At 43.3% G+C, this 20,006-nt stretch overlaps 2 protein-coding genes across 7 annotated transcripts in view; one reads left to right on the forward strand and one right to left on the reverse strand.

Annotated features, from left to right (window-relative positions):
- kidins220b (kinase D-interacting substrate 220b) overlaps window positions 1-14,722 on the forward strand; it is a 45,641-nt gene extending 30,919 nt beyond the window's left edge. For 2 of the 6 annotated variants that reach the window (XM_061241722.1, XM_061241721.1), the window contains exons 25-30: window positions 1,943-2,059; window positions 4,127-4,159; window positions 7,135-7,272; window positions 8,292-8,390; window positions 10,603-10,827; window positions 12,599-14,722. In XM_061241722.1, the coding sequence (XP_061097706.1) occupies window positions 1,943-2,059; window positions 4,127-4,159; window positions 7,135-7,272; window positions 8,292-8,390; window positions 10,603-10,827; window positions 12,599-13,765 (1,779 nt within the window). In that variant the 3' untranslated portion in view covers window positions 13,766-14,722. The remainder of the gene's footprint in view (window positions 1-1,942; window positions 2,060-4,126; window positions 4,160-7,134; window positions 7,273-8,291; window positions 8,391-10,602; window positions 10,828-12,598) is intronic. The other 4 variants (XM_061241723.1, XM_061241725.1, XM_061241726.1 and 1 more) reach the window with 4 other exon arrangements.
- Window positions 14,723-15,136: 414 nt separating this feature from the next.
- Window positions 15,137-18,699, reverse strand: id2b (inhibitor of DNA binding 2b). The gene is made up of 3 exons (XM_061242121.1): window positions 18,231-18,699; window positions 17,899-17,962; window positions 15,137-17,327 (listed from the first exon to the last, which is right to left on the reverse strand). Exons 1-2 carry the CDS (start codon window positions 18,582-18,584, stop codon window positions 17,903-17,905), a joined length of 414 nt encoding a protein of 137 aa, XP_061098105.1. The 5' UTR covers window positions 18,585-18,699; the 3' UTR covers window positions 15,137-17,327; window positions 17,899-17,902.
- Between the last annotated feature and the right edge of the window lie 1,307 nt (window positions 18,700-20,006).

The following is a 20,006-nucleotide window of genomic DNA, read 5'->3' on the forward strand; positions in this document are numbered from 1 at the left end:
TGTGCACCCCTGTCTGTACCCCCCTCTGTCTGTACCTGTCTGTACCCCTTCTACAACAGGTTGAGTGTGCACCCCTCTGTCTGTACCTGTCTGTACCCCCCTCTGTCTGTACCTCTCTGCACCCCTTCTACAACAGGGTGAGTGTGCACCCCTCTGTCTGTACCCCCCTCTGTCTGTACCGCTCTGTACCCCTTCTACAACAGGGTGAGTGTGCACCCCTCTGTCTGTACCTGTCTGTACCCCCCTCTGTCTGTACCTCTCTGCACCCCTTCTACAACAGGGTGAGTGTGCACCCCTCTGTCTGTACCCTCCTCTGTCTGTACCGCTCTGTATCCCTTCTACAACAGGGTGAGTGTGCACCCCTCTGTCTGTACCTGTCTGTATCCCCCTCTGTCTGTACCGCTCTGTACCCCTTCTACAGCAGGGTGAGTCTGCCCCCCTCTGTCCACACCCCTCTGTATTCCTACCTTAACGAGTGTTTCTTTCCCTTTCTCTTCCTCTCTCTCCCTCCCTCTCTCTGCATCTCTTCCTCAGCAGGGGAAAGCACCCTTCTGTACCTATTCAATATGGTTTCTCTCTATATTTTACACTTCTGTACCTCTTATGAAAACCCCTATATTATATATTGCATATACCATGATGACTCCGTCTCAGTGCCCCTCTATACAACTTTTCTCTCTGTCCCTCTTCACTTCTTCCATACTGTTTTGAGTCTTTCTCTATGTGCCTGTGTAATATGGTGCATATATATCTCCCTGCCATCTAAAATGGCAGCTGAGCTTTGCCATTTCCTGGTGATTTGGTTGCTCTTACTTGCTAGTAACCAAAAGCACAATAAGATGCAACTACTTGTGCGGTCTTCAATGTAGGGTGCAACATGAATTTATCTAAGGAACATATATTTATCAGTTTAGGGTGTCATTGGTTAGATTTCACTTTCGTTAGAGTTCTTGTTAATAAATATCAGATTTTTAGTGTGTCACCTCTGACATTTCTTATTTTCAAACACTGAGAAAAAGATTATTCAGAATGACCTCTTGCTTGTTTAATAAATACTACATTTACAGTTATTTTCACATTTTACTTTCAAAATGAGCTTTCGCTGAATGGTTGCATCTGTAACCAACGCCCAAACGATTGAGCTCTTACTGGCTTTCTGCTGCCGAGCTGGGAGATTTGCTCAGGGTAAAGTTCATCCCCCTTCTTTTAATGATTATGTCAGCCTGTTCTTTTCTCATGTTATTTCTCTTTATTTCTCACTTTTTCACCTTCCCAAACTTTGGTCACAGGTGTGTGTGTAGCGGTGGGCGATATGACCAAAAAAAACAAAACATTACGCATTTTTCAGTGTCTATAATTGTTAGAAGACTTTGGCTTGAAGATTTTGCATTAATCTGTTTCTCTGTGTTATTTCAGTGTGATAAGCATGTAATTTCAAAAGTGGAGTTACATGTTAATGTCAGTACATTTTACTAATTGATAGCAGCCCATATATTTTAATTATTGATACCAAGTAACCTTGGTTACCACAGAGTTTTCTAGGATAGCGATATTCTCTCAAACCCTTGCCTTGACATGGGTAGTGGCAAGCAATCCTAGGCATCAGAAAACATCTTGGCGAGAAAATAAAGATTTGCTATATCTAATCCAGCCTTTTGAAAGCAAGCCACACAGGCTAGCAATTAGCTGGTTAGCAGTCATACCCCACTACCTTTCCAGAAACTTTTGATTTGCATTAAAAGGTGTATTTTGGCTGAAATTGCACTGGTGATGATATAATATCATCATGTTGCCCACCCCTAGGTGTGTGTGTTCACTTGTGTGTGTGCCCCCCGTGTCCTACATGCCATTATGTATATTTTGCATTTTTAACCCAAGTGTGTGCATGTTACTTTTATTTCTTAAATGTGTTTCCTTTTTTCCCCTGAATTCCCTTCCATAGCCATATTTCCCTCATCATGTTTATCAGCTGCCAAGGCAGTACATTGGCAGCACCCATCATTTCCTGCCACGCCCACCCATTAAAACTGCGTTTCCCAGGGATCCAAGCAATGGACTTGTAAGTACTCTCCATGCTAAAACGTAGTCTTAGTATATTATGCGTGGTACTCATGGTTGTATGTATGGTTGTTATGGCTGTATATTGTGTAGCGTTTTCATAAGGTTTTCGTAACATTGCAATGACGCTATACTGAGGTTATTGGTGACATTATGACAACATTGTGAAAGCTTTATCCTTTGTATTAGTTCTGAGAGCATTTGTATTGCTTTTTTTTTTGGAAATTCTTTCATTTCACATGGACGGATATAGAATTGAGCTCCATATAAGATATTTTTCCCCCTGGTGTAGTGCTGTTGATTATTTTCGTTGGAAGAGAAGTTATTTCTTGGTTCTTGCTGTGCATATAAAATCATGCTTTTCTAATATGTATCGCTCGTATAATTTGTTCCTACACAAATATTGTTCCAACAAGCCTTTAAACCCTGGTAGTCCCAAGTTGTTTTCTTATTATGGGAAAAACAATTACCGGGTCCAACATATTTCTTCATCAATGTCAAGAGCTCTTCTGCTGAGTTAAGTGACCTTGAGCGGCAACACAGTAACTCTGTGGTGCCACATCTGTGAATTGGCCATGGGTTTAGTCACTGTTGGGTCCATTGTGTGTGTGTGTGTGTGTGTGTGGGGGGGGGGGCACGTGTTTGTGTGTGAGCGCACGTGTTTTTCCCTTCCTAAGAGCCCCTGCTTTTGCTTGGCCGTTTTGTTGTATCCTTCTTTTATGTTTTATATTTGGTTGCTCATTAGGATCAGCCTCAGCAAGTGGAAATTATTTGGCCTTTTTTTTGCCACTTTGTTGTTTTTTCTTTTTTGCCATTGTCAAGGAGATGGCGAATCAGGGCCTCCCCCTTCCCCGGTAACCATGGTAGTGAAAGATAATGACAGTTCCATGTATTTATGTGGAGCGTTGGCACCCCACCCTGCCTCTCATAGTCATCACGCACAATGCTCGTGCCCTGCCAATTTTAACTCTCCCCACCAAATCACTGCAGCGCCATAGCCGCATTACGACCGCCGAATTCTTTTATTCCCCGGAAAATGGAAGAAAATGGGAGCCACCCGCCGGTCCCACAGAGCTCTAACCTCGATCACGAGAGAGTTCGCTGGGAAGACTCGTGCACAGATAATGAGCGTCTCCCGTTTTCACACCGTTCTGCGGATGTAATTCCGCGCGCGCGTGTGTGTGTGTGTGTGTGTGTGTGTGTGTGTGTGTGTGTGTGTGTGTGTGTGTGTGTGTGTGTGTGTGGGTGGGTGTGCGTGCCCGTGCACTTTGTGAGAAAAGCTTCACTCGTAAGGATTTGGTTTTACAAGTTGAGGTGGTTTCCAGTCGATTGTTTTTTTGGAATCAGTTGGCCCACATACAGGCGCCACATGTCATGTGCGAGAGATTTCAGAGTTTCTGCTTTTCTCCTTTCCTGAAATGACACGCAGTCATGCAGACTTCTGTGATCTGTCCCCTCGTGACTGAATCGGTTCTGAACTATGACAGATACCCTGGCCTGTTGAGATGTACAGTGCCGTGAAAAAGTATTTGCCCCCTTCCTGATTTCCTCTATTGTTGCATGTGTCATATGGAATGGTTTCAGAGTAAACAATTATTTTACGTGTGTGTTTGATAACTTTTTTTCTTTAAATAAATGAAGTTTTGTGTTGACTCTTATTTCCCTTATATTACGGGGCATAATATTAATAAAACTAATATGTTTTTGTTTAAAGATCTGAAGCCATTCCATATGACTAATATGCAATAATTGAGGAAATTATCATAAATTGAGTAATTTAATCATTTTGTGATCTGTTCATCTGTAGATTCTCTGTTCAATCTGTTACAGGTGGTGTTTGATACTACACTACCCTTACAGACTAGTTGCCTCTGTTGGTATATGTGAACTTTGTCATTTTAATAAGGGAAATGATTGCATTTATGATCAGCAATGACGGTGAATGCACTCCTTATTCGGTAGGTTTTTCTACCCCTTCATTGTGAAGACTTGTGCATGTTGTCTAATGTTTTCTCCTCCTTCTGTGTCTTCCCTCTCTCCCCCCCCCCCTCCCCCTCTGCCCCCAAAGCAGTTTAAGTTTCAGTATCTCAAACCGAAACAGGTACAGAAATGTTTGGACCTCACTAACACTGGCTTACTACCTCATTTTCGCTGCTCTCCCTAGTTCGAGACTAACGCTTCCTGGTGTGTTCTCACACCTGACTTCCCAGCATGCTCCATGGGAAACCTAGCACACGAAGGGGAATTGGGATAGAAACTCGTAGTTGTGGTTGTACTTCAGCCTGGCGAGAAGTCAAACTTTTGATCCACCTATGCCACGCCGACCCCAGCTTCATGCCTGTAATGCACAAGCATGCCTTGTGTTGGAGTGGGTGGCTGAAATGTTTGACTTGTTCCAGGCCTCTTTGCTAACATCCTGTCTCTCTTTCTACCCTTGTTCACTCTCCTTCCTTACTGACAAGTTTTCATCTCCTTGTGCTTTGCTACGAAGACCAAGAAATAAGTTGGCATCTTAACAAGCACATTAGTCTTATGTTTATTTTTTTGCTAATTAAGACAAAAAGATGAGACACGACCATGTGACTCATTTCAGGATTTGACCATGGGATAAGACAATTCCACTTGTCAAGCAAAAAGTGACTAAAAGCATTTATATTTAGATATTTTTACTTGAGAGAAAGAAATGAATTTTTAAATCTTAAAAGACTAAAACTCTTGTTAAGACAAACTTCCATTCACAGATGGGGGCCTCTCTCAACTACATTGTGCAGGACATGAGAAGATCACTTCACTGTGGATTTTTAATTATACCGATGTGTGCTTGGTGGACACCAGCAGTAACTTTAATGCCTGTTTTCCCATCTTTTCTGATTTATTCACAGCTAGTTTGGTCGTAGAAGAACGGAAACGTATCCCACAATTCCGTGCGTGCATTAATTCAGGTTGAACATCGGAATGATTCGAATATGGGGTTTTGAATGCCTGGAACTGCTGGACTAGTCAGAGGTTTTTCCTGCTTGGTCGAGTCCAGTGTTATATTAATCATCAGTCCTGTTCAAGTTTGGTGTTCCCAGAGAAATCGGTCATTTTTGTGTGGAGAGTGCACAGCACGTACACTGGTTCGGTAATCTCTCTGCCCTTAAAACCACCTCAGTCACTGCCACTTAGCGTACCGTGTGACGCCCGAAAGTCTTAATACCCTCGGGATTATGGGATACGTACCAGGTTCCTCTGAAGTTTGTGAAAGTACAAATGCCCAGCCTTGCACACCCAAACACATACCTCACGGTTTACCTCCAGCAGGAGCAGCCTGGGAAAGCAGTGTGTTCAGAGTTCTAAATAAAAAAATGCCGTCCTTTTCATGTAATTGCATTTGTAACAATGGTTTGCATACACAAGACATATTATATATATTTCCATATATTCCTTTAGTGTATGTAAATTCTGTTCCCTAATCCTGTAGAGAACCAAATTTGAAAATTTGACCTACTAGTTCCGTACATTAAACCTATCGGATGGGTATGCCCCTATAGCCAATGGGAAGATTTTTTTCACCACTGTTTGAGGGTTTTTCTCCCCAAAGGGAGTCGTTTACCTCATATGCTATTGGGGGCTTAGGGCTGATATGTTTAATTCTCTCCCGTGTTACTCTATAAAGTGTCTTCGTGACAGTATTCTGTGAAAAGCGCAATACAAAAAATAAATGGGAATTGAAATTGAACCACAGAGGCCTGATTTCAAAGCGTCTCTATCTCAGGGATGCACTCTGGCAGTAGCCCCCCTCAGAACCGCCTGCTCTTCCTGCTGATGCCTGCGCGCGGCTCTAAGCTTGTGGCGGCGTGACATTACGCGTTTGTGTTAGCCGCGCCGTTTCCATCGCCCCTAAGCTAGCCTCCTTTTCGCTGTCACGTTTTGAAACCCCGCCGGTTACAATGGAGACTGGGGGTAAGACACACGATTACAAGGGGATTTCAGTAAAGACGTCATATTTTACATACATTCTGTAGGCCGGTTGCATGTTCCCTGAACCTCCATGCTATGCCTTTCGTTGCATTTTATGAGATTTCGCATTCGAAACATGACGATTCACATTTGATGGTGAATATCCATTTTTCAGAGTGCTTCGCTTCTGCTTCTGTTGGGTCCAGTTGTTATTAATTTAACATTAATATTAACCTGTACAGCTGTATGCTACTTTTTTTTGGATTACCCAGCCTTTAAAGCATTTTAAGCATGACTTGAAGTGCTTGCAATTTTATGTCACCCCCAAAACCGCGGTAGCACTGTATAACTTGTTTTGCCATAGCGCTTTTTACCCATGACTATAATTGAGAGTATGAGAATGAATGAAGAAGAGAAAGGGCATTCTCCAGGTGTATTACTTTATTCCAGAATCAGACAGCCTTCATTTGTTTCCACACGGAATGACTGTGCTTTTCTATGATCGATGGAGGTACTCAGTCCTCTGGCGTCTTTGTTTATTCCTTTTTTCCTAGCTTGATTAAAAGTAGCAAAATCATATTGCCAAAGATCTTCTGTTGTTGCATTATCAGCCCTGCTGCTGCAACAAAGCACCTACTCTTGCTCTTTAATGATAAGAAGTCACTTCATTATTAAAAGCCTCACAGTCTGGTCTGATCGTAGCAGCCGTAGGCAGAATGTCTGGGGAATGTAAACGCAGGCTGTCTTGTGCCTCTGCTTCTAGTAAAGAGTACAAGTATGTGTGGTTTAGCGCACAAGGGCTGTGGAGATGTTTACATTGAACAGCAAATGGCCGTGGTTCTGTGGTCTGAGGATCTTTTCATGTTTATAAGCATTTTACCTGGACTCATGAACATGTTGATGTGGTCAGTTGTAGTCATATAGTACTGAGGCACATTCGTTATGTAATGTTAAATGTAGTGGCTTTAGGAAAGTTTGTTATAAACAGCTAGTCCAGTGACCAGAGCCCATAGTCAAACTGAGAGGCTATAGGGTGAGAGCTCTTCAGAGCGGTGTGTGTATGTGCCTGTGTGCGTGCGAGAGACCGAGGGCTCGGTTGCGGTTGCTGACGGTCTGGTTTCGGTCTTGGGACAGGGTTCTGCCTCCATCGTGTCCGGCGGCACCGTGACCCTGCTGAGCTCCATGAACACCGATGCCGTGTGCGACCGGGTCAAGCAGATCGACGGCATCGACCAGAGCATGCTGACGCAGTACACCGCCACCATCAAGAAAGTGAGGACTGTGTGTGTGTGTGTGTGTGTGTGTGTGTGTGTGTGTGTTTGTGCGCGTCTGCAATTGTGTGTGTGTCTGTGTGTGTCTGTGTCTGTCTGTGTGTGTGTGTGTGTGTGTGTGTGTGTGTGTGTGTGTGTGTGTGTGTGGGTATGTGTGTGCGCCTGCAATTGTGTGTGTGTGTGTGTGTATGTGTGTGCGCCTGCAAGTGTGTGTGTGTGCCTGCAATTGTGTGTGTGTGTGTGTATGTGTGTGCGCCTGCAATTGTGTGTGTGTGTGTGTTTGTGCGCGCCTGCAATTGTGTGTGTGTGTGTGTGTGTGAGTGAGCGAGCCTGCAATTGTGTGTGAGTGTGTGCATGCGTGTGTTTGTGCTTGTGCGTGTGCCTGCACGTTCGTGTCTTATCAGTTCTACTTTATCTCTAAGCAAGTTTGCTTTGCTTGAGAATGTTGGATACTGGTTAGATACTTTCCTGAATGTGTGTGATTTTTACAGCTATGCGATATCCGAAGGCTTGGGGTTTTTTGTTTTTGTTGCCTCCTGAAGCACTGTATTAAACTCTGAAGGGTTCTTATTTCAGCTTTGTCAACACTGCGGAACGCCAAACCCTCTTCGCTTCGAATCTGCTCTTGGGCTGAAATCCATGAGCTCTTAGCATCTGCTACATCAAAGCTGTAGACCTGATACTGTCAGTCCATTTGTTGCAAATCAACATGCTAATGCTCGACAAACTCTTTGAAATTTGTCATTCACATAAATGTTTACCTCACTATTATCTGTGGCACAAATTTGTGAGCATATTTTATAGAATTCAGTGATGCCGTTCACTTGGCAATATTAAGCCCATATTACGTTGTTTTTTTTTGCTGTGATTGGTTCAAAGCAATGTGTCATTCGTGGCACATATTAGCTTCATCCATTTTGTGGTGCTTCAAGCCACATCCTCCTACAACAGGCTGTACCTGCAATAGGCCTGCACACCCCACCCCTGTTTACACACCCTTCTCTCTGTGTTCTCTCCCAGGCTAACGTGAATGGAAGGGTCCTCTCCCAGTGCAACCTGGATGAGCTCAAGAAGGAAATGAGCATGAATTTCGGGGACTGGCAGCTGTTCCGAGGAGCGGTAAGAACTGGACCACTCGTGCTGAACATTTCACAGTCTTTACAGTTCGCTGTACCCCAATAATTAGGAATATATGGAATTGTCCTATTTATTTAAATGTTACTGCTAAATGTAATGGTTTCAGGCTTATTATGGTATTTATTAAGCATCAGCAAAACTAGAGAAATCAAATGCATTGCAATATCGACTTATATCAGCCTAAACGTTTCCATCTATTCCTATGTGGGGGATTAAATGGGTGGAGTTCAGTTTATTACCAGATTCTGAGTTATTGGGTCCTCATTGGCGTAGATGGACATTTGGTGGATGTGTAGTGGGTAATTTACGGTTATTTAAAAATGTTCCAGCTGCTTTACAGTCCCTTTAAAGATGCGTTTTAAAAAGCAAACCCTCCTTAAATTGAAATGATCAACCCCGTAGGTTCTTTGGCTAGGTCTCATTTGTGCTTCGACCAGCGAATGTTGCGTTGCTTAGAGAAGCACGCTAGCTGTGCCAAAATGTCAGTAATAGGCAGAACAGATTTCTGTGAGAGTCCACTGTCTGGTTGGACTTAACTGTAAGAGGAGACGCAGTGGAGAGCCAGTCTCTCATGGCTGATATTTTCACTTCTATTCTGCTTGGAATTAACCTCATTTTCCCTTTTCTGATTCACTTCTCCTTTCGATTTTTCCTATTACCTTTTTATTTTTGACATTTATTTTAGCATTTATTTAATAAAAAGGTGTCAGTCAGTCTGCCTGCGGTGAAACAAGAATGCCATGACAAGGTGAAATGTAATTAGTCATGCCACAGAACTACAGAGTGCTCATACACTTGGGTAATGAACGTGCATAATATGGATTTAGTTACTTGAACTGAGTGTAGAATGCAGCATTTCGGCCAAACTAGACTTCAGGCAGATCTGTCTGAGCTGTGTGTCTGCTTTTTATACTGTAAATCCAGCATGGGGATTGGCGGGCAACATCCACATGAGAGGTTCTCATGTTTGGTCCTGGGGGACCTCTGTGTGTGTGCTGAGTTCTGTTCCAACTGATCTCTTGTTCAGTTAAGGTTGTTGAACATGTCTTTATTAAAGTCCTAATTTTCTCATTACACTTATCACAATGTTGGTTTGCCTCATTATCATTTGCTTTGTCTTTGAATTTCTCATTATCTACCAAAGGGTTAGTTTAAGAGGCCAGGTGTCCACATTTTAAGCAATTGGGAGCCTGTTAATTCACCTCAGTCTTTCATTCAGTTATAACATGTTTTACCTCCTTTTATGTAATCGTTCGCAATGCGAGTATTATTCTTTGTGGTGTGCATAGCTATCCCTGATGTAATGTGGCTTAACAGGGTAAATAATCCCTCAAAACACAGCGTAATTAAGAAAAATTAACAGCTTGTTAAAATTCTGGGATTTGCAATTGTGGTTGGAAATGAAAACCAGCACACACAGGTCCCCCAGGACAGAACTTAAGAACCACTGATCTGCGTGATTGTAGCATTACTTCATCTGTAATGCTACATCTGTTTTGCCAGTCATCATGGTTTTTGGAGACATATGTGGGTTAACCTCAGTATTCACTCTAAATGAAGTACACATACCAGTTTACAATATTTTCCTATTGTCAGAATAAACGTACTATGCTTGAAATGCTGTTTCTGTATTTCCAAGTAGTTCAATGTGACTACGCACTGCGAAAAACAAGCAAATCTTGTATTGTGGTCTTATGTTTCAACTTAACTTATTTATATTACTTTTTTGCTAAATAAGACAAAGATATTGCCAGTGGGGAGAGACAGTTTCATGCATTTCAACATTTACCAATGGGGCAAGAAAAATGCACTTGTCAATCAAACAGTAACTTAAAACGATGCAACGTTTTTGACTTGAGAAAAAAAAAAAAAAAAAAAAATTTAAGTCTCATGACAAGACAGTACTGCAAGTTTTATTTTGAAGAAAGATGTGAGATTTTGGCGAACATGTTCTTTTGTAATCACACCAAAATCTGTCCAGAACGTCCGCTTGATACTTGGTGAAACGAACCGGACCAATACAACGTAACAACCTAATGAACACTGGTTCGTACTTTAAGAGGGCAATTATACGTGGAACGCCCTACGACACATTATTATTGTTTTTGCAGTGCAGGAAATGGTGGCGGTTGAGTTAAGGTGTTTGGTGTGGTAATGTGACCTCATGGATGTCCCTCTCTGCTGCCCCCTGCAGGTGATGGAGCTGCGTCACGTGGAGGCCCAGGTGATGCACGAGGGGGCCGGCAGCGAACAGGGCAGCAGCGTCGCCGGTCACATGGACCCGGCACGGCGATCCGGGCCTCCGCACCACGAGAATCCCGACGCCTCGCCCATGTATAGCTTCAACCTGAGCTTCGAGGAGCTGAGCAACGTGGGCCTGGAGGAACCTCCGCGGCACAGCGCCAACCCCCCCTGGACAGTGCGTACACGCTCTCCCGCGTCATCGTCAGTGTCACACTCATACCGCCATGCCAGCAAGAGCCAACTTATTCTCTTAGAAAACTTTATCCCAAAGGAAACTATCAGGATAGGCTTTCTTTATGGAGTATTGACAATAAAGCTTCAAAGCGAAATATGCTACATTTCCAAAGCAAATGAAAGACATAACGGCGCCAAGCCGAACTATTGTCCAGCACATTGTGCCTGATTCAACACGTTGTTAATAGAGGGGGAGTTAGCCACAGAATATATGAATGTATATGTTGCCATGGGAACTGGCCACTGAGTTTCTTTGCATATAAAGCAGAACATTTATACAAGCGCACCCTTCACTCGGTGTGTGTGCGTGTGCGTGTGCGTGTGCGTGTGCGTGTGCGTGTGCGTGTGTGTGTGTGTGTGGGGTGGGGTTTGTGATCACCTCTAGCCTCTCCAAGCACACATACAAATGTAGAACAAAACGTTCATTACATTATTTATTTGCTTTTTAACAGTCTTCCACAGGTAACATTTTGTATATTATGTGTGAAGTCCATATCACTGGATATTTACAGAAGGCATTTGGGTTAGGCAAGGTCACAGTAGCAGTCCCCCAGGATATTCCAAATGTATAGCTGCTTAGAAGTCTGGTTTCCCATCCACTACACAGCCAGTGCTGCTGTTCATTTCGTGTGATATCTCATTAAATCTGACTTTGACCTAATTTTCTATGAATCGCCATAAATATCACCGGTTCCTGTTCTATGTACTTCCCATACAAACATGATTACATTACAAATTCATGAAACGAATCTGAAATTATTTTCTAAAATAATCTTTTGACAATAAATGTGCCTGAAAGCTTGAGAAATCGCTTCATCTGTCTTTATTGGAGGTACTAGCATATGAAACTGATGAGGTGTTTGAGTGTTAAAGAATCTGAACTATCGAATGAGAAGGCTATGTATCCAGGATGTGGTATCAATTCCCTTTTCCATGCACTGTTTGATGTCATGGTTTTAAAATATATTTGGGGAAGCCGAGTGTCGGTTCAGTTACTGGATTTGTAACTCCAGAAGTTTCAGGTTTGCTTCTCAGCTGGGACACTGTGGTAGTACCATTGTGTAAATTACTTAAAGGTACAATAGGTAATATTTTTGAATTTCAAAATATGCAGTTGATGGGCCAGCACTCTGTACCAAAACATCATATAGCTGTACAATAATTCAAGCTCATTGGTTGACAATTTGTTCTAATTGCCACAACCAATGGCGTTTCAATGTCAGCGGGTTCACAGAGAAGGGGTGGGATAAGCAGTGTTGTGGTTTGAGGGTGTTTGTTGCCACAATTCCTCTCTTGACCCTTAGAAGTCCGAAATTACCTATTGTACATTTAACCTACATTACTTCAGTGAATGTTCGGCTGTATAAGGATTGTATATATGGAAAAAGATGCTGCTTTAGGCACACAGTAAGCCAAAATGTAATCAAGCCTTGTACTTGAAGATACCTTGTTCCTGGAGCCTTAGGGTCTGTTGGTTTTTATTGCTACTCAGCACTTAATGAATAAATCAGCTGACATAATTGATAAAGTAAGATAAATTTCCTCATCTGAATTCTTGGGTCTGAATTGATTGCTGATTTAAGGGTAAACGAAGCCCAGCAGACTCTTAGGCTTCCAGCTCCAGGACTGAGTGGTCGGTGGCTGAGGGCGTTTTGTCACTGGAGGCTAACGCTGTCGCAGTAATGTTGTCTGTCTTCCGCCCCTCCACTCAGGCCACGACACACAGGACTCCCAGCATGTCCAGCCTGAACTCCCAGGAGTCGTCCAACGACATCTGCAAGCTGACGGACAAGCAGCAGGCCGAGTACCGCAACGCGTACCAGGAGTACATCGCCCAGATGTCCGGAATGGAGGCGTCGGGCAGCGTGGGGGAGAAGCCGGTGCAGCCGCACCCGGGCCAGTTCATGCACTCCTCCTCCGACGACAAGGGGAAGGATGGAGCAGAGGCGGACGGGCGTAAGCCCTACTCCAAGAGAGCGGGCGTCAAGGCCCCGGAGCCGGCCGACTTCGCCTCTCCCCCCGCCTCGGCCGCCGACGCCCCGCCGCTCGACCCCATCACCGAGGAGGACGAGAAGCCCGACCACGCATCCTCCAAGGCCGCCCCGGGCCGCAAGTCGTCCGGGGAGAGGGCGGGCCTCTTCCAGGGAGCGGACCTCAAGCTGAAGGGCGCCGGCCTGCGCTACCAGAAGCTGACCAGCGACGACGACGAGTCTGAAGAGTCGGACAACGCCCCGCTCCTCGGCGACGGGAAGAAGCCGGACCCCAACTCCGGGGACGCCGCCCGACCCCTGGCCAAGGGGAAGGAGTACCTCTCGGACGCCATGCTGGACAAGAAGGACTCGTCGGATTCGGGCGTGAGGTCCAGCGAGAGCTCGCCCAACCATTCCCTGCAGGACGAGGAGGCCGACCTGTCCCAGCTGGAACGGGCCAACCTGATCGAGCTGGACGAGGAGAGCCTGGCCCGCAAGAGGGGCATCAGCCTTCCCCACAGCCTGAGCGGCCTCCAGGACCCCACCGTGGCCCGCATGTCCATCTGCTCCGAGGACCAGTGCAGCCTCCTGGCCAGCAGCCCGGAGGAGAGCTGGCCCTCCTCCAAGACCTTCAACCTGAACCGGACGGCCAGCAACACCACCCTCAACAACAACTCCAACGCCCAGCAGGGCAACCAGCGAGGGCCCCCCGGCGAGGGCTCCACCACCGCCCCCGAGGTGATCGTGGCCCCCTCCACCGGCACCGCCAACTCCACCGCGCCCGCCGTCGACAACGTGCGGGTGGTGCACCTGAAGAGGAGCATGAACCCTGGGGAGGCACCCGAGATCCACGTCGTCTCCACCTCCGACACGGTCACCTTCGGAGAGGAGCGGGAGAGCATCCTGTGAACACCCGGGTCTCCCCCTGGTCTAGGTCCGGGTGGTCGATGAATCAACGGTGCATGCGTAGTAAAATCGATAGGTAGTTGGACGTAAAAAAATAAAACCTAAAAAACCTTGCATGTTTTTGGGTCTATACTTGTAAGGTAGTATGTCAAAGTGCAGTGCAGTATTAATTCTTAAGTGCAGGTTTAAGAATAGGTTTTTTGTTTATTGGGGAAGTAGTGCATGTTTGTAGCTTGTATTATTAGCTGGAAAAAAACAGCTATGCCAAGCATGTTCATGCTTAAACTAAACCGATTAACTCCTGCATGAGAGAAACGTATTTTGAAAAGCACTTCGTGTTAGACCTATTTATGGTTGCTAATGTCATTGAGATGTGTCTGCAGAGATCTGTATTGGGCTTGTGAAGTGGTAGTTAAGAGAAAATTGTGGACTTTCTCATGTAAAATGGCTTAGTGTGGTGTTAAAGAGTAAATACATACTTCAAATTGCATGTCCAGTGTGGCTCATACAGTTTTGCAACGTTTTTATGTTTAGTGATTTAGATTAATTGGCAAAATGTAGAGTGCTTTAGCAATGTTTAAAATGTGCTTAATTTGACGCCTTAAAAGGGTAAACTGGTGTTTTCCCATGCCAAAAGTGTAAGGTGTAACTTAGCTGTGGGCTTCTTGTTGGTTTAAACGTTCATATATTTGTGACCTCCAAAATGCACGGTCAGGCGTAACTTTAGTGGAACCTGCATGCTGCTGTGTATTTTACGTTGTAATAAAACTGTAAATCCTTGCATTTGCGTAAAATGTTCGTTTTTTTTTTTCCATGCAACATACTGCGGCTACCTGTGGTTTACTCTTGTGCTGGACGTAGCCTACCACTAACACGAATGTACTGTTCTTAAAATTTCCGATGGACATTGTGATGTTGTTGTGCTTAAGAAGTGAAAAATAAATGTCAGTGTTAAACTAAGTGTTTCTTTTCCATTTATCACTATACAGTATCCTTATCCACCACTATACAGTACCCATCGTCTTTCATAGGGATATTGTCCGTCTGTCATGTCATTGCAGAGAGGAGACTGATCTGTCATTAACTGATATAATTATTCTATAAGTGACAGACGATTCTGTCTCAGTCTGTTATGATCCAAATCCACATACATTGATGTTTTCACGACAGGATAACATCAGGCTACTACTACGAAAAGAGATTCGCCGTCTTGTAGTAATTCCCTGAGTGTAGTTACAGTATAGATGAAGATCCTAAGGGAATATCTAAGTGGTCAATTATTTACGTAACTCCCCCGCCATGATGTACAACCTTAAACACAAGTGCCAACAGAACCTTCACAGGCGAGTTCAGTAACAAGTAGGCTACACCACGTCTTGTAATTCGTTTAATATTTCACAGCAAATCGTTGTCCAGTTTCCGGCTGCAGGAAACGTGCATTGTCGTTAAGTGTACATTGTCAACAATAAGATACTTTAAGACTCTGCTTACTTTCTGTACACATAATATAACTTGTTAATTAAAGTTTAAAATGTTATGCTTGATGGTTGGTTAACAGAGGGAAGGAAATTCTGGGGATTCACAATACCGATATGCAGGGAAGTGCGGAGACTTATTTTTTGAGAGCTTTCGAAGTGGAAACGGGCAGACCAACCTTTTACCAAAACTTTTACGACAACAAGAAATATATTATACAGAACATATTATTGCCCAAATTGATTGAATGATAATTAATGACAGCAACAGTACTAATACAAACATATTCTATATGACCAAAGGGGCACTTAGCCCATAATAGCGGTGCAGTAATGCACATTTGTAAACTAAAAAAAAAGAATCCTACGCACGGTTTGTTGTGAGAACCTCAAAATTATACGCCTCTAATCGACAGGATATTTCCCCCCTCATCCTCGTCTGTTGCAACCAGCAGGAGGCGCACTTTCTTCGACTATATTATTTTGGACAATTGGAGCGCAAAGGTGTACTTTCTTATGGGGAAATTCGGGAAAGAGCCAGTGGTCACAATTAGTAGTCATAGTCATCTACAGGCATTGTATGCATATCAAATATTATAAATATATAAATATTGAAGCCCTGAAAATTATTTGGCTCATAAAATTCAATTGATTACTTTTCATTCCAGATTGTAAATGCGTAGCAACTCAAATCTCTATTAAGTTAAATAGCCAACCGTTAATACATCTTTTGTTTGTGGAATATAAATACAGTCTCCCTGACAATACCCAATATAAACGGCGCAAAGGAAGGGGTTATTGAAAGCGTCCTTTCCAGTGAAATTCATTTCAAATAAGCGAATCTCAATGACATTGAAAATACTTGCGCCACCTTACATAGTTATTATATGGGGTGTTTTGTCGTACAGTAGACTATTGCAAATTGCAATTTCTATGCTGGTCGCAGCACCGGGATGCTTGTCTGTTCCATTCCGCGTGGTGCCCGTGTTCTGTTATATTGAGTCACAGTGTTGTTAATTATTACCAGACGAATGGCTGCATGGTAAGATGAGTATGTCTGCGTGAGGCATTTTGGGCAGCTCTTCCAGACTGCCTGGCGCCATAGAAACACCTGTGTGACCCAGTTCGACGACATGCGCACAGGTGAGACGCCGATGCTCTCCACACGATGCAATCTTAATAGGACTCTGAGACACAAGTAGGCGACAACTGGACATAAATAGATGTTTTAGATGCTCTAAAATAATGGAAGAGAGCACTGCTATACATTAACAACCAAAATAAGGGAAAATCAAACGATTATTACGGTGTGTTATGGAATTTACTGGACGAAATACCTTCACATATCGCAAAAAATGCCTTTGGATTCTGTTTTGGCAACAGAGCGAAAACACCTTAACTACCAGAGTACAGACAGTGAGTAGCCTTTCATCAACAGGCATGGAAATCAACATGGATTAACATTCCGTAAATGGGCTCGAAAAAAGTGTGTCCACAAAGTACAACGATTAAAACTAGCATCATTAACTTACTAGGGTGATTCTTGGAATATTCAAATAAATCATTTGATTTATTTTTTTTGTAGAAAAAAGATACAATTTACAATATTATTTTATAAAACAATTCAGCATCAAGTACAGAATCATATTTTCTGCAGAAACATGGAATCTGCAACTATACAGAGAGGTCACAAGGTTTCACGCATTCATTTTTACTGTGTCCAGTCCTTGTTTGACAAAACAGAATTAACAAAAAAATATGAACAACATCCAAGTTCTCTTCGATTCACGCTCCACCTTTGCAAGAAGGCAAAGACTTTTCATGAGGTGTGGGGTTTCCATGCGACTTTTTTTTTATTTTGCTCCCGCTGTCGGGAATATTATAAGTCTTCCATCTGAAGAAAGAACAGTCTGTATCGATAAATAACTATCCGAAATAATATAACACATAGACGCAGTCCTTCTTCCTTCACTTCCTACTTTTTATTTTTTTTGGGAAAATATTGTCTCTTACTTCAATTAAAGATGAAATCCAGATCCAGAAAAAAACAGAAAAATGTCAGGTCCCGTATTTTTGTCCAAACCAAACACCTGTAAAAGATTGAGAAAGAGAGGAGTGTTTAGAAAAGGGCGACCAGGGCAGAGATCCGGACAGACTGGCGCCAGAGAGGAAGCCGCAGTTTCTAACATTTAACCAAACACTCAAATACTGGGCAAACCCTGGCCTCCAGATGTAGCTTACGTGCACTCGCGCCAGATGTACGCGCATTCACGCAGCCGAGGAGAATATCCCACACATTTCTGACAGCTGAACATGTATGGGTATGGGTATGTTGGTGTCTGGCGTCTGTCTTTTTGGATTAAAGGAATGCATTGTCCAAACAACCACTAGGCCATTCCCTAAATAAGTATAAGGATAATCAATTTACAATTTCATTGCGCATGAAGTAAGCTACACGAGAGCACCATTTCTGCTGCAATAGCCTACACTAGCCACAATTGAGCTGATTTCATACATGGCACTGCGCTTTCCAGACATATTCACCAATATCCAGTCATTGCTATATTCAATTAAAAAAATGTAACCTCAGAAATTTCGTTAGAATGGCCAAGGTGTATTTTATCGTCAAGAACCGAGCTGCAATATAGGGTAAAGGCTTACCAGTTCAGCGAAATAGCCTCTTGCTGTCATCTGTGTTTACTGGTGTTGTTGGAAACTCGGCAGACTGTAAACAAACAAACCAGCTCATTATTTATTTCATCATTCACGCTCAACATACAGAATATCATTAGCTAATCATTCAACAAGACCGTGTGTCTGAGAAATAAAGCAACACAGCGAAACAATTATTACTCTCTTTAAATGCATGAATTTCAATTTAACTGAAATTTGGTAGCTATCCCGATAGACTATATATTTTATCTCAGATTAGTGAATGATAGTTCTTACGCAATTTAGACACACTGGCAATATCGCAAGATAGCTAACGTTACCTGTAAAGAGATGATGCTTATGTCTGTGTTGAGGGTTGTCAAGGGAGTCCTGGATGTAGCCTGCCCTGGTCGCTGGTGATGTGGGAGGCCGACAATAGCGGAATTAGAGTCAAGTGCAATTTGAAGGTCCAGAATATAATCGATGACATGCTGCAGAATTTCCATCTTGCTAACGTTCTTATTTTGTGGGAGGCTGGGCACGAGCTCCTTGAGCTTGGAATAGCAGTCGTTCATGTTGTAGAGTAGACTTAACGGGTCATCCACAGGAGTCTTGCTCCTAGAAATTCCGAGACTGTGTTCCGACAAGCTCGCGCTGTTCTTCCTCAAAGACCTCACCGGACTTATTGCTTTCATTTTGACACCACGAAGGAGCGGCTCAGTTCTTGCTTGTAAACTGAAATGTGGTGTTTGTTCCACGCAGCGTTTCACCGTCAGTTGCTAAGAAGCCAAAGGGAACTGAATTTGCATGCTGTCAGAGTCTTTCTATATAGCTGCTGTAGTTGATGTAGATTGGTTGACAACGCCACGTCAATCAATGCTCTGAAGCCACCACATAGGTTAGCCCGTCGCAGTGTAGCAAATCCCTCCCACGTCTTGTACGAAAACGCTCCGGATGAAGTATAAAATGGGCACAGACATTCTGGAGAAAATACAGTTTATCATGTTTTCGATAATGGGTTTTGATAATGCGCATACAACTGTCGAAAGTCTAGCCAACCAAATTTAGCCCAACTAAACTATCTGAAATTTTGCACCTATATTCATTTACGTGTCCTCCATTTCCTACGACCGAGAAAGGAACACTATGCAGATTCTGAATGTCCAATAGGCTATTAAACTCGAACAGAGTAGGCTACATATGAGTCCTACTGGGACCATGTTGACTTACTACTCTGTAGTTCGGAATTTATTTCGCATTTAACATTTAGGCTATTCCATATTTTTAATGGCAGTGCCGTATAAACCCAGTTTACACTATTACAATACATGCAAATGAACAATCATGCATGTAGTTATCGGACAATATCCCAGTAGCATAAGTGAACATACAAAGGCGAATACACTGAGGGAAAATGCTGTATGTTGCGGGGGTGTCGGCATTTAATCACTGATAAAGGAGGGGCGATTTGCGCGCATGCATGACGTTCCACGAGAACAACATTTAAGAAATCAATAATTGCTCAATGTAATAAACTGGATGAAGGGGTCTTTTGGTGGTGAAAATGTGCAGACATGTGATCTTCAAATAGTTTTCTTAGTGGGTGGCACATGAGATTTGATGCGCTCGAAGGGTGCGAAAAATGCGGCACAAAGGGGGTTGCCCCACTTGCTGAATGTCAAGTCTGGCTGTTCATTCCTGCTTCTTTAATTTGAGTGATGTAGTTTATGCCTATTTTATAGCATACCAGCACACGGTATGAGAAATAAAATACGTCCCACCCCAGACCCCACACATAAGCGATTCATTCCAGGAGAATGACACCACCCGCATGACTAAACAGCTGGACGATACGGCAATGAATAGTCTACCATAAGACCAGTCAATATGCTGAATGTGCCGATTGTTGTGCACTGATACAGTACATCAAAACAAAAGAAGGCCTGTACGTTTTACTAATGGTGAAATTAACCAATAGATCTGTATGTGCACTAGCATTGTGAGAAAAGGCATTTACTAGTGATTCAAAAGATGCAGATAGAAATTAAAATCGCGACGCAACATATTAGCTACCACCCGGAGGTCAGCACTCAACAATCGTTATTGCGGATAGTTTC

This window comes from Conger conger, chromosome 5 (genome assembly GCF_963514075.1).
Source record: "Conger conger chromosome 5, fConCon1.1, whole genome shotgun sequence".
NCBI classification, from domain to species: domain Eukaryota; kingdom Metazoa; phylum Chordata; class Actinopteri; order Anguilliformes; family Congridae; genus Conger; species Conger conger.